Here is a 15,000-nt window from a genome sequence, read left to right as displayed (position 1 = left end):
CCGTTAGTTTAAAACAACCAAATTGTGGGGTTAAAACAACCCAATTGTGGGGTTAAAACAACTCAACCGTTGGGTTAAAACAACTCAATTGTTGGGTCAAAACAACCCAATTGCAGGGTTAAAACAACTCAACCTTTGGGTTAAAACAACTCAACTGTTGGGTCAAAACAACCCAATTGCAGGGTTAAAACAACTCAACCTTTGGGTTAAAACAACCAAATTGCGGGGTTAAAACAACCCAATTGTGGGGTTAAAACAACTCAACCGTTGGGTTAAAACAACCCAATTGCAGGGTTAAAACAACTCAACCGTTGGGTCAAAACAACCCAATTGCAGGGTTAAAACAACTCAACCGTTGGGTTAAAACAACCCAATTGTGGGGTTAAAACAACTCAACCGTTAGTTTAAAACAAACAAATTGTGGGGTTAAAACAACCCAATTGTGGGGTTAAAACAACTCAACCGTTGGGTTAAAACAACTCAACCGTTGGGTTAAAACAACCCAATTGTTGGGTTATTCCATTTTCAACCCAACTTGGGTTGTTTTTAGTCCAGTATTATTTTAGAGTGTACTTCACGAAAGCTGTGGAATACAGACCGGAGATTAAAGAGGCAGATTATTGACAAAGTGAAAAGTGACCTAAACGTGCTACACTAAAAACATATTTTACTAAATCATTTGGACTCTAAAATTGGTAGAAAATCAAAGCCGTATGTATGACCAAGTTATGTTCCAAATTTAGAGTTGTTGCCAAAAATAATTGAGCCGTTAAATGATTTGAATGTTTTAAAGGTAACTTTCCAATGGTTTTCACAGGGGAAATGATATGAGTTTATGCTCATTTAAAGCGAACTAAACCTCATTTATAATGATTTACTGCAAAACAAAAGAATTAAACGTATTTTGAACAAAATATTTACTTTACAAAATCATTTTGACTTTAAAATCGCTAAAAAATCAAAAACGTGTCTAACCGAGTTATGTTCCAAATTTTGTTGATATCACAAAAATTGAGCCGTTAAAAGCTTTCAAAGTAATTTTTTTATTATGAATATCTTCATGAAAATTACATTTTCATAGTACAAAATTACACACATTGTCCTCTCAAATTCGCATTACGGTCATACAGTTATTAAAAATCCCAAATGATCACTATTTTTATTTAAATAAGCAGAAATATTATAATATACCATATATATGCGTTCTCGCTGCTGATTTTAGGGTGTAATGTGTCGCGATCTGTCGTGACATGCACTCATGTCTGGTTTTCAGCAGTTTTTGAGGCGGATTCATGTCGAGTTGAGCGTGTTTATTCAGGTTATTGCTGATGGTTTGGGAAATTAAACCCTCACACAGGCATTCTGTCCTCATTAAGACATGACGAGACGTAATAATTAACAAACTCAGATCCACCAGCCTGGGGCCACGCTCATCATATGGAGAAATTAGACTGATTTATGCCACGTTTCAATTATTATGAAACATATTTCAGATGACTGTATGATTACTGGCTCATATATGCGTGTTTATTTGAGGAAAAACCTCAGAGACAAAGTTTATACTTAAATGTATGGAAGCCCATTTTGCCTAATTTAGAAAAAAAATCATATGTACGACAAAAATGTGAAATTCTGATTTATTGAGTCATAATTATGATATTAGAATACTAAGTAAATACTCACTAAGATTTTTTTTAACTCACACTTAGTCATAATTTTAAGTTTTAAGAAAATCCAGTTTCAAGAAATCATATTATCACTCGTCATGATGATGACTTAGTCATAATGTCGACTTCATCTCATAATTTCGACTTTGAATGTCAGTATTATGACACAAAAAGGAGGAATTATAACATTGTAAGCACAATTATGACACGAAAAGTCAAAGTTATGGCTTCAAAATTCAGAATTACGACATGAAAGTTGAAATCACAATAAAGTCATAATTATGACATTACAAAGTCGGAATTATGGCAACATTTTTAAATTCAGACTTAAAAGTCATAATTATTACATAAAGCGATTTTTTTAAATCTAAGTCATATGACAAAAAAATCGGAATTATGGCAAAACAAATAAAATTCTGATTTAAAAGTCATAATTATAACATAAAACATATTTTTTAACTCGGGTTTTTAAAATCAATAAAGTCATAATTTTGTCATAATTAATCCGTCACAAGCAACTAGTAATAATTATGACTTTTATGTATGATATAATTTCGACTTTTAATGTCATGATTATGACAAAAGTCAAAATGATGCCATATTTACAACATAAAAAGTCGAAATTCTAACTTTGTATGTGTTAATTATGTATTTTTGTAATCGTTTGAATTTTTTATGCCATAATAATTATACAAAATAACAAATTAACTCAGTATCACCACACTTTCGACTCCTTATATCATATTAATGACTTTTCATGGCATAATTAAGATTTACCAACATTTATTTTCTGTTGTGGTGAAAATGTGGCCATATAAATGAGACATACCTTACAGACCACACCGAGTTCAACTGAAGCGTCTGACCCGAACACACACACTCACTCTCTCTCTCTCTCTCTCTCTCTCTCTCTCTCTCTCTCTCTCTCTCTCTCTCTCTCTCTCTCTCTCTCTCTCCTCTCTCCTCTCTCTCTCTCTCTCTCTCAGTGGAAGATGAAATGTTGTCCGTGTGACTCACGGAACCCCGCGGCCTATAACGCTCACACGATCCAGAACGTGATCTCCAGCGCCGGACCCAACCGATGGTGGCAGTCCCAGAAAGGTAGGACATCGCTGACAAAAACTACATCCTGTCAGATGTTTACCTAAATCTTAACCGAGTACGTTCGCGTTCGGCTGACGTACATGTAATTAAACGACGTCAAATCGAAAAATACTATTTTCTAACGTCATATTACAATCCAGTCAGCGCATATTTTAAATTACCAGACGCCAACGGACAACAGCCGCCTGAGGAAGTAACCATAACAACAACAGCAGAGCGCGGGAACCCTTACCGTTAGGATTAACTGTCATCCACTTAATTATTGATTTAGATCTTAATTAGACCGAGTTTAAAAGATATTTAAGATAACTGAAGTTTATCGCGGGCGCAACAAAAACAATTTATGTTATGTAAATTTAGTCATGAAATCCCACTTTTTATTGTAAAAAAATATAAATTGTGCAATATATTCAATGTATTTTATCTTCGAAGAAACCAAAAGCACTTACAACGATGCTGCATTTCAGTTTATATTGTGGATTTAGTATGTTATAGGGATGAAATATTTTGTCCTATTATTAGGGGCCAAGCACCGAAGGTGCGGAGGCACCTATTGAAATCGTTAGTGTTCCTATTATTATTATTAGGGGCCAAGCACCGAAGGTGCGGAGGCACCTATTGAAATCGTTAGTGTTCCTATTATTAGGGGCCAAGCACCGAAGGTGCGGAGGCACCTATTGAAATTGTTAGTGTTCCTATTATTATTATTCTGCTTCTTCTTCTTCTTCTTCTTCTTTTTCTTTTTCTTCCGCCATAGGAGTCTCTGGCAGCCCATAGAACCGTATGGTAAAAAGTTGTGAAATTTGGCACACTCATAGAGGCCAGTCTGAGCTGTCACTATAGCAAATTTGGTGCCTCTAACTCAATCCCTCTAGCGCCACCACCTGTCCAAAGTTTCACTCATATTTATGCTTATAACTTTTGACCCCTAAGGGCTAGAAACAAAATTCTTTTTTCATCGGATTCCTTGGCTCAAGCCGATTCGATTTCACCCTATGATGTCATTTTCCGGTATGCAAATTTTCCCGCCATTTTGAATTTTCTGAAAAACCTACTTTTTCGAACTCCTCCTAGGCCGTTGCTCCGATTTTCACGAAAATTGAAACAGATCATCTTCAGAGCATGTTGACAAAAAGTTATGGAATTCAAGTTGATTCGTCCAATCGTTTCCAATAAACGCACAAACAAATTTTACGTGGAGGTTGCAAAAACACACTAAAGGCTATATCTCCGCAACGCTTTATCGTATTCAAACCAACCTTGGTACATGTCATCACAAGCATGACTTGAAGCAACATGCAGCGTTTCGGCGCAGCGCCACCTACCTGTCCGGAGATACGAAAAATGCCTATTTTGGCTTATAACTTCTGAACCGTTTATCCAAAAATCATAAAATTGGTCTCATTAGATTCAGGGCGTCATGCCGAGTCGACTGATATCCAATTTTACCATGTCGGCCATTTTGGATGTCGGCCATTTTGAATTATGTGCAAAAATGCTGTATTTTATGAACGCATGAACAGATTGTTATGAAACTTGGTATGGGTCATCACCACGATGCCCTGAAGTAGCCTGAGAAGTTTCGAAACAGCGCCACCTAGTGGAGAATTTTTTTTTTCAAACGCTTATAACTTTGGGTGTGGTTGACATATTTTGATGGGAGTGTGTTTTTTGGTCTCCTGAATCCTTGCCGACTCCAACGATACCAGACTTGCCAGGTTTCGGCATATGGTTTGCGCAGAGTTGTAATTTAGTGCTTAAAAAACATTTGCTGATATCTTCGAAACCGCTAGTCCGATCGAGACGAAACCAGCCTCAGAAGTTCGGAAACATAGGTCGATAGCTATACGCTAATGCCCAAATCTCAAAATATTGATAGTAAGGGGTAGTAAAATCCAATCAAAGTCAGGTGTCAGTCCTTTTTTACGTGTTTTTTCATATAAATGTCTATAACTCCAAAACAAAATGAGATATTTTCACCAAACTTGACACACATATGTATGGGCTCACTATGAGGACACATAAAAAAATTGGTGGGATTGTGCCTCTTGGTGGCGCTATAATAAAACAAAACATGAAATTCCCATTGACTTCAATGCAGTATTATGGTTTAAAATGCTAATGCTATAATTTAAGAATGCATTAGCGTATCGTTACAAAACTCGGTATGTGTCTTCCGCTCCATGTCCTGAAGATACTCAAAAAGTTTCGGGGTAGCGCCACCTTGTGGTCAAAAGTTGTAATAAAATGTACAGAAATGCGAATAACTTTTGATTAAATTAACCCATTGTAATGAAACTGGTCATAATACAGTCAATGGCTCATGCCGAGAACATGGATACCAATTGTGCCATATTTTGCAAACCTATCTGTCCTCCGTCTTGTTATTTGTTAAAAACCTACTTTTTCAAACTCATCCTAGACCGTTTGTCCGATTTTCACCAAAATTGATCCGTATCGTCTTCAGACCATGCTGACAAATAGTTATGGATTTCGGATTGATAGACAAAACAGTTTTCATATACCACTGCAACAGAGTTGAGCCATGATGCAAAAATTACTCTTGAGGCTGTATCTCTGCAATGCTTTGACATATTGACACCAAACTTTGCATGTGTCATTGTCATCTCAATCTGACTAAACCACATCAGTTTCGTAACAGTGACACCTATTGGTCGAAAGTGATAAACCATTAAACCATTATTATTGACTGTATTTAAAATTTGACTGCTATTTTGCCTAAAATCAACTTAATAGGTCCTTAATGGCTCATTGTTGCAGTTGGCTTGAGACTTCCAGCCATGCTGGCATGTCTTGTCTTCTTCTTTGCGCTTGGCCCCGATAATGGCTGCTTGCAGCTATATTTATTAGGGGCCAAGCACCGAAGGTGCGGAGGCACCTATTGAAATCGTTAGTGTTCCTATTATTATTATTCTGCTTCTTCTTCTTCTTCTTCTTCTTCTTCTTCTTCTTCTTCTTCTTCCGCCATAGGAGTCTCTGGCAGCCCATAGAACCGTATGGTAAAAAGTTGTGAAATTTGGCACACTCATAGAGGCCAGTCTGAGCTGTCACTATAGCAAATTTGGTGCCTCTAACTCAATCCCTCTAGCGCCACCACCTGTCCAAAGTTTCACTCATATTTATGCTTATAACTTTTGACCCCTAAGGGCTAGAAACAAAATTCTTTTTTCATCGGATTCCTTGGCTCAAGCCGATTCGATTTCACCCTATGATGTCATTTTCCGGTATGCAAATTTTCCCGCCATTTTGAATTTTCTGAAAAACCTACTTTTTCGAACTCCTCCTAGGCCGTTGCTCCGATTTTCACGAAAATTGAAACAGATCATCTTCAGAGCATGTTGACAAAAAGTTATGGAATTCAAGTTGATTCGTCCAATCGTTTTCAATAAACGCACAAACAAATTTTACGTGGAGGTTGCAAAAACACACTAAAGGCTATATCTCCGCAACGCTTTATCGTATTCAAACCAACCTTGGTACATGTCATCACAAGCATGACTTGAAGCAACATGCAGCGTTTCGGCGCAGCGCCACCTACCTGTCCGGAGATACGAAAAATGCCTATTTTGGCTTATAACTTCTGAACCGTTTATCCAAAAATCATAAAATTGGTCTCATTAGATTCAGGGCGTCATGCCGAGTCGACTGATATCCAATTTTACCATGTCGGCCATTTTGGATGTCGGCCATTTTGAATTATGTGCAAAAATGCTGTATTTTATGAACGCATGAACAGATTGTTATGAAACTTGGTATGGGTCATCACCACGATGCCCTGAAGTAGCCTGAGAAGTTTCGAAACAGCGCCACCTAGTGGAGAATTTTTTTTTTCAAACGCTTATAACTTTGGGTGTGGTTGACATATTTTGATGGGAGTGTGTTTTTTGGTCTCCTGAATCCTTGCCGACTCCAACGATACCAGACTTGCCAGGTTTCGGCATATGGTTTGCGCAGAGTTGTAATTTAGTGCTTAAAAAACATTTGCTGATATCTTCGAAACCGCTAGTCCGATCGAGACGAAACCAGCCTCAGAAGTTCGGAAACATAGGTCGATAGCGATACGCTAATGCCCAAATCTCAAAATATTGATAGTAAGGGGTAGTAAAATCCAATCAAAGTCAGGTGTCAGTCATTTTTTACGTGTTTTTTCATATAAATGTCTATAACTCCAAAACAAAATGAAATATTTTCACCAAACTTGACACACATATGTATGGGCTCACTACGAGGACACATAAAAAAATTGGTGGGATTGTGCCTCTTGGTGGCGCTATAATAAAACAAAACATGAAATTCCCATTGACTTCAATGCAGTATTACGGTTTAAAATGCTAATGCTATAATTTAAGAATGCACTAGTGTATCATTACAAAACTCGGTATGTGTCTTCCGCTCTATGTCCCGAAGATATTCAAAAAGTTTCGGGGCAGCGCCACCTTGTGGTCAAAAGTTGTAATAAAATGTACAAAAATGCTAATAACTTTTGATTAAATTAGCCTATTGTAATGAGACTGGTCATAATACATTCATTGGCTCATGCCGAGAAGATAGATACCAATTTTGCCATATTTTGCAAACATATCTGTGCTCCATCTTGTTATTTGTTAAAAATCTACTTTTTCAAACTCATCCTAGACCGTTTGTCCGATTTTCACCAAAATTGATCCGTATCGTCTTCAGACCATGCTGACAAATAGTTATGGATTTCGGATTGATAGACAAAACAGTTTTCATATACCACTGCAACAGAGTTGAGCCATGATGCAAAAATTACTCTTGAGGCTGTATCTCTGCAATGCTTTGACATATTGACACCAAACTTTGCATGTGTCATTGTCATCTCAATCTGACTAAACCACATCAGTTTCGTAACAGTGACACCTATTGGTCGAAAGTGATAAACCATTAAACCATTATTATTGACTGTATTTAAAATTTTACTGCTATTTTGCCTAAAATCAACTTAATAGGTCCTTAATGGCTCATTGTTGCAGTTGGCTTGAGACTTCCAGCCATGCTGGCATGTCTTGTCTTCTTCTTTGCGCTTGGCCCCGATAATGGCTGCTTGCAGCTATATTTATTATTAGGGGCCAAGCACCGAAGGTGCGGAGGCACCTATTGAAATTGTTAGTGTTCCTATTATTAGGGGCCAAGCACCGAAGGTGCGGAGGCACCTATTGAAATCGTTAGTGTTCCTATTATTATTCTTCTTCTTCTTTTTCCGCCATAGGAGTCTCTGGCAGCCCATAGAACCGTATGGTAAAAAGTTGTGAAATTTGGCACACTCATAGAGGCCAGTCTGAGCTGTCACTATAGCAAATTTGGTGCCTCTAACTCAATCCCTCTAGCGCCACCACCTGTCCAAAGTTTCACTCATATTTATGCTTATAACTTTTGACCCCTAAGGGCTAGAAACAAAATTCTTTTTTCATCGGATTCCTTGGCTCAAGCCGATTCGATTTCACCCTATGATGTCATTTTCCGGTATGCAAATTTTCCCGCCATTTTGAATTTTCTGAAAAACCTACTTTTTCGAACTCCTCCTAGGCCGTTGCTCCGATTTTCACGAAAATTGAAACAGATCATCTTCAGAGCATGTTGACAAAAAGTTATGGAATTCAAGTTGATTCGTCCAATCGTTTTCAATAAACGCACAAACAAATTTTACGTGGAGGTTGCAAAAACACACTAAAGGCTATATCTCCGCAACGCTTTATCGTATTCAAACCAACCTTGGTACATGTCATCACAAGCATGACTTGAAGCAACATGCAGCGTTTCGGCACAGCGCCACCTACCTGTCCGGAGATACGAAAAATGCCTATTTTGGCTTATAACTTCTGAACCGTTTATTCAAAAATCATAAAATTGGTCTCATTAGATTCAGGGCGTCATGCCGAGTCGACTGATATCCAATTTTACCATGTCGGCCATTTTGGATGTCGGCCATTTTGAATTATGTGCAAAAATGCTGTATTTTATGAACGCATGAACAGATTGTTATGAAACTTGGTATGGGTCATCACCACGATGCCCTGAAGTAGCCTGAGAAGTTTCGAAACAGCGCCACCTAGTGGAGAATTTTTTTTTTCAAACGCTTATAACTTTGGGTGTGGTTGACATATTTTGATGGGAGTGTGTTTTTTGGTCTCCTGAATCCTTGCCGACTCCAACGATACCAGACTTGCCAGGTTTCGGCATATGGTTTGCGCAGAGTTGTAATTTAGTGCTTAAAAAACATTTGCTGATATCTTCGAAACCGCTAGTCCGATCGAGACGAAACCAGCCTCAGAAGTTCGGAAACATAGGTCGATAGCTATACGCTAATGCCCAAATCTCAAAATATTGATAGTAAGGGGTAGTAAAATCCAATCAAAGTCAGGTGTCAGTCATTTTTTACGTGTTTTTTCATATAAATGTCTATAACTCCAAAACAAAATGAAATATTTTCACCAAACTTGACACACATATGTATGGGCTCACTACGAGGACACATAAAAAAATTGGTGGGATTGTGCCTCTTGGTGGCGCTATAATAAAACAAAACATGAAATTCCCATTGACTTCAATGCAGTATTACGGTTTAAAATGCTAATGCTATAATTTAAGAATGCACTAGTGTATCATTACAAAACTCGGTATGTGTCTTCCGCTCTATGTCCCGAACATATTCAAAAAGTTTCGGGGCAGCGCCACCTTGTGGTCAAAAGTTGTAATAAAATGTACAAAAATGCTAATAACTTTTGATTAAATTAGCCTATTGTAATGAGACTGGTCATAATACATTCATTGGCTCATGCCGAGAAGATAGATACCAATTTTGCCATATTTTGCAAACATATCTGTGCTCCATCTTGTTATTTGTTAAAAATCTACTTTTTCAAACTCATCCTAGACCGTTTGTCCGATTTTCACCAAAATTGATCCGTATCGTCTTCAGACCATGCTGACAAATAGTTATGGATTTCGGATTGATAGACAAAACAGTTTTCATATACCACTGCAACAGAGTTGAGCCATGATGCAAAAATTACTCTTGAGGCTGTATCTCTGCAATGCTTTGACATATTGACACCAAACTTTGCATGTGTCATTGTCATCTCAATCTGACTAAACCACATCAGTTTCGTAACAGTGACACCTATTGGTCGAAAGTGATAAACCATTAAACCATTATTATTGACTGTATTTAAAATTTGACTGCTATTTTGCCTAAAATCAACTTAATAGGTCCTTAATGGCTCATTGTTGCAGTTGGCTTGAGACTTCCAGCCATGCTGGCATGTCTTGTCTTCTTCTTTGCGCTTGGCCCCGATAATGGCTGCTTGCAGCTATATTTCTGCTTCTTCTTCTTCTTCTTCTTCCGCCATAGGAGTCTCTGGCAGCCCATAGAACCGTATGGTAAAAAGTTGTGAAATTTGGCACACTCATAGAGGCCAGTCTGAGCTGTCACTATAGCAAATTTGGTGCCTCTAACTCAATCCCTCTAGCGCCACCACCTGTCCAAAGTTTCACTCATATTTAGGCTTATAACTTTTGACCCCTAAGGGCTAGAAACAAAATTCTTTTTTCATCGGATTCCTTGGCTCAAGCCGATTCGATTTCACCCTATGATGTCATTTTCCGGTATGCAAATTTTCCCGCCATTTTGAATTTTCTGAAAAACCTACTTTTTCGAACTCCTCCTAGGCCGTTGCTCCGATTTTCACGAAAATTGAAACAGATCATCTTCAGAGCATGTGGACAAAAAGTTATGGAATTCAAGTTGATTCGTCCAATCGTTTTCAATAAACGCACAAACAAATTTTACGTGGAGGTTGCAAAAACACACTAAAGGCTATATCTCCGCAACGCTTTATCGTATTCAAACCAACCTTGGTACATGTCATCACAAGCATGACTTGAAGCAACATGCAGCGTTTCGGCGCAGCGCCACCTACCTGTCCGGAGATACGAAAAATGCCTATTTTGGCTTATAACTTCTGAACCGTTTATCCAAAAATCATAAAATTGGTCTCATTAGATTCAGGGCGTCATGCCGAGTCGACTGATATCCAATTTTACCATGTCGGCCATTTTGGATGTCGGCCATTTTGAATTATGTGCAAAAATGCTGTATTTTATGAACGCATGAACAGATTGTTATGAAACTTGGTATGGGTCATCACCACGATGCCCTGAAGTAGCCTGAGAAGTTTCGAAACAGCGCCACCTAGTGGAGAATTTTTTTTTTCAAACGCTTATAACTTTGGGTGTGGTTGACATATTTTGATGGGAGTGTGTTTTTTGGTCTCCTGAATCCTTGCCGACTCCAACGATACCAGACTTGCCAGGTTTCGGCATATGGTTTGCGCAGAGTTGTAATTTAGTGCTTAAAAAACATTTGCTGATATCTTCGAAACCGCTAGTCCGATCGAGACGAAACCAGCCTCAGAAGTTCGGAAACATAGGTCGATAGCTATACGCTAATGCCCAAATCTCAAAATATTGATAGTAAGGGGTAGTAAAATCCAATCAAAGTCAGGTGTCAGTCCTTTTTTACGTGTTTTTTCATATAAATGTCTATAACTCCAAAACAAAATGAGATATTTTCACCAAACTTGACACACATATGTATGGGCTCACTATGAGGACACATAAAAAAATTGGTGGGATTGTGCCTCTTGGTGGCGCTATAATAAAACAAAACATGAAATTCCCATTGACTTCAATGCAGTATTATGGTTTAAAATGCTAATGCTATAATTTAAGAATGCATTAGCGTATCGTTACAAAACTCGGTATGTGTCTTCCGCTCCATGTCCTGAAGATACTCAAAAAGTTTCGGGGTAGCGCCACCTTGTGGTCAAAAGTTGTAATAAAATGTACAGAAATGCGAATAACTTTTGATTAAATTAACCCATTGTAATGAAACTGGTCATAATACAGTCAATGGCTCATGCCGAGAACATGGATACCAATTGTGCCATATTTTGCAAACCTATCTGTCCTCCGTCTTGTTATTTGTTAAAAACCTACTTTTTCAAACTCATCCTAGACCGTTTGTCCGATTTTCACCAAAATTGATCCGTATCGTCTTCAGACCATGCTGACAAATACTTATGGATTTCGGATTGATAGACAAAACAGTTTTCATATACCACTGCAACAGAGTTGAGCCATGATGCAAAAATTACTCTTGAGGCTGTATCTCTGCAATGCTTTGACATATTGACACCAAACTTTGCATGTGTCATTGTCATCTCAATCTGACTAAACCACATCAGTTTCGTAACAGTGACACCTATTGGTCGAAAGTGATAAACCATTAAACCATTATTATTGACTGTATTTAAAATTTGACTGCTATTTTGCCTAAAATCAACTTAATAGGTCCTTAATGGCTCATTGTTGCAGTTGGCTTGAGACTTCCAGCCATGCTGGCATGTCTTGTCTTCTTCTTTGCGCTTGGCCCCGATAATGGCTGCTTGCAGCTATATTTCTGCTTCTTCTTCTTCTTCTTCTTCTTCTTCTTCTTCTTCTTCCGCCATAGGAGTCTCTGGCAGCCCATAGAACCGTATGGTAAAAAGTTGTGAAATTTGGCACACTCATAGAGGCCAGTCTGAGCTGTCACTATAGCAAATTTGGTGCCTCTAACTCAATCCCTCTAGCGCCACCACCTGTCCAAAGTTTCACTCATATTTATGCTTATAACTTTTGACCCCTAAGGGCTAGAAACAAAATTCTTTTTTCATCGGATTTCTTGGCTCAAGCCGATTCGATTTCACCCTATGATGTCATTTTCCGGTATGCAAATTTTCCCGCCATTTTGAATTTTCTGAAAAACCTACTTTTTCGAACTCCTCCTAGGCCGTTGCTCCGATTTTCACGAAAATTGAAACAGATCATCTTCAGAGCATGTTGACAAAAAGTTATGGAATTCAAGTTGATTCGTCCAATCGTTTTCAATAAACGCACAAACAAATTTTACGTGGAGGTTGCAAAAACACACTAAAGGCTATATCTCCGCAACGCTTTATCGTATTCAAACCAACCTTGGTACATGTCATCACAAGCATGACTTGAAGCAACATGCAGCGTTTCGGCGCAGCGCCACCTACCTGTCCGGAGATACGAAAAATGCCTATTTTGGCTTATAACTTCTGAACCGTTTATCCAAAAATCATAAAATTGGTCTCATTAGATTCAGGGCGTCATGCCGAGTCGACTGATATCCAATTTTACCATGTCGGCCATTTTGGATGTCGGCCATTTTGAATTATGTGCAAAAATGCTGTATTTTATGAACGCATGAACAGATTGTTATGAAACTTGGTATGGGTCATCACCACGATGCCCTGAAGTAGCCTGAGAAGTTTCGAAACAGCGCCACCTAGTGGAGATTTTTTTTTTTCAAACGCTTATAACTTTGGGTGTGGTTGACATATTTTGATGGGAGTGTGTTTTTTGGTCTCCTGAATCCTTGCCGACTCCAACGATACCAGACTTGCCAGGTTTCGGCATATGGTTTGCGCAGAGTTGTAATTTAGTGCTTAAAAAACATTTGCTGATATCTTCGAAACCGCTAGTCCGATCGAGACGAAACCAGCCTCAGAAGTTCGGAAACATAGGTCGATAGCTATACGCTAATGCCCAAATCTCAAAATATTGATAGTAAGGGGTAGTAAAATCCAATCAAAGTCAGGTGTCAGTCATTTTTTACGTGTTTTTTCATATAAATGTCTATAACTCCAAAACAAAATGAGATATTTTCACCAAACTTGACACACATATGTATGGGCTCACTATGAGGACACATAAAAAAATTGGTGGGATTGTGCCTCTTGGTGGCGCTATAATAAAACAAAACATGAAATTCCCATTGACTTCAATGCAGTATTATGGTTTAAAATGCTAATGCTATAATTTAAGAATGCATTAGCGTATCGTTACAAAACTCGGTATGTGTCTTCCGCTCCATGTCCTGAAGATACTCAAAAAGTTTCGGGGTAGCGCCACCTTGTGGTCAAAAGTTGTAATAAAATGTACAGAAATGCGAATAACTTTTGATTAAATTAACCCATTGTAATGAAACTGGTCATAATACAGTCAATGGCTCATGCCGAGAACATGGATACCAATTGTGCCATATTTTGCAAACCTATCTGTCCTCCGTCTTGTTATTTGTTAAAAACCTACTTTTTCAAACTCATCCTAGACCGTTTGTCCGATTTTCACCAAAATTGATCCGTATCGTCTTCAGACCATGCTGACAAATAGTTATGGATTTCGGATTGATAGACAAAACAGTTTTCATATACCACTGCAACAGAGTTGAGCCATGATGCAAAAATTACTCTTGAGGCTGTATCTCTGCAATGCTTTGACATATTGACACCAAACTTTGCATGTGTCATTGTCATCTCAATCTGACTAAACCACATCAGTTTCGTAACAGTGACACCTATTGGTCGAAAGTGATAAACCATTAAACCATTATTATTGACTGTATTTAAAATTTGACTGCTATTTTGCCTAAAATCAACTTAATAGGTCCTTAATGGCTCATTGTTGCAGTTGGCTTGAGACTTCCAGCCATGCTGGCATGTCTTGTCTTCTTCTTTGCGCTTGGCCCCGATAATGGCTGCTTGCAGCTATATTTATTATTGTTGTTGCATTTCGCTTCTAGTACAATGTTAAGTCTGTACATATGCATTTGTCCTTTTTTTCTCCAATCCCTTTGTTAAAACAACCCAATCACTAGGTTAAAAAAATCCAATCGCTAGGCTAAAATAACCCAATCCCTAAGTTAGGACAACCCAATGCCTAGGTTAAGATAATGCAATCGCTAGGCTAAGACAACCCAATGCCTAGGTTAAGACAACCCAATCACTAGGTTAAGACAACCCAATGCCTAGGTTAAGATAACCCAATGCCTAGGTTAAGACAACCCAAACACTAGGTTAAGACAACCCAATGCCTAGGTTAAGATAACCCAATGCCTAGGTTAAGACAACCCAATCACTAGGTTAAGAAAACCCAATGCCTAGGCTAAGAAAACCCAATGCCTAGGCTAAGACAACCCAATGCCTAGGTTAAGACAACCCAATCCCTAGGCTAAGACAACCCAATGCCTAGATTAAGCTAACCCAATGCCTAGTCTAAGACAACCCAATACCTAGGTTAAGACAACCCAATGCCTAGGTTAAGACAACCCAATGCCTAGGTT

The 15,000-nt window shown here is 38.3% G+C and overlaps 1 protein-coding gene across 1 annotated transcript in view; it reads left to right on the top strand.

The window, feature by feature from the left end:
- The window catches only part of lamb3 (laminin subunit beta 3), a 34,331-nt gene that overhangs the window by 1,432 nt on the left and 17,899 nt on the right, over positions 1–15,000 (top strand). The window contains exon 4 of the mRNA XM_067415184.1: positions 2,654–2,768. Within this exon, the coding sequence (XP_067271285.1) occupies positions 2,654–2,768 (115 nt within the window). The remainder of the gene's footprint in view (positions 1–2,653; positions 2,769–15,000) is intronic.

This window comes from Pseudorasbora parva, chromosome 14 (genome assembly GCF_024679245.1).
Source record: "Pseudorasbora parva isolate DD20220531a chromosome 14, ASM2467924v1, whole genome shotgun sequence".
In the NCBI taxonomy this organism is placed as follows: domain Eukaryota; kingdom Metazoa; phylum Chordata; class Actinopteri; order Cypriniformes; family Gobionidae; genus Pseudorasbora; species Pseudorasbora parva.
The sequence above is the reverse complement of the archived record's forward strand: the minus strand, read 5'-3'. Positions and strand labels throughout refer to the sequence as shown.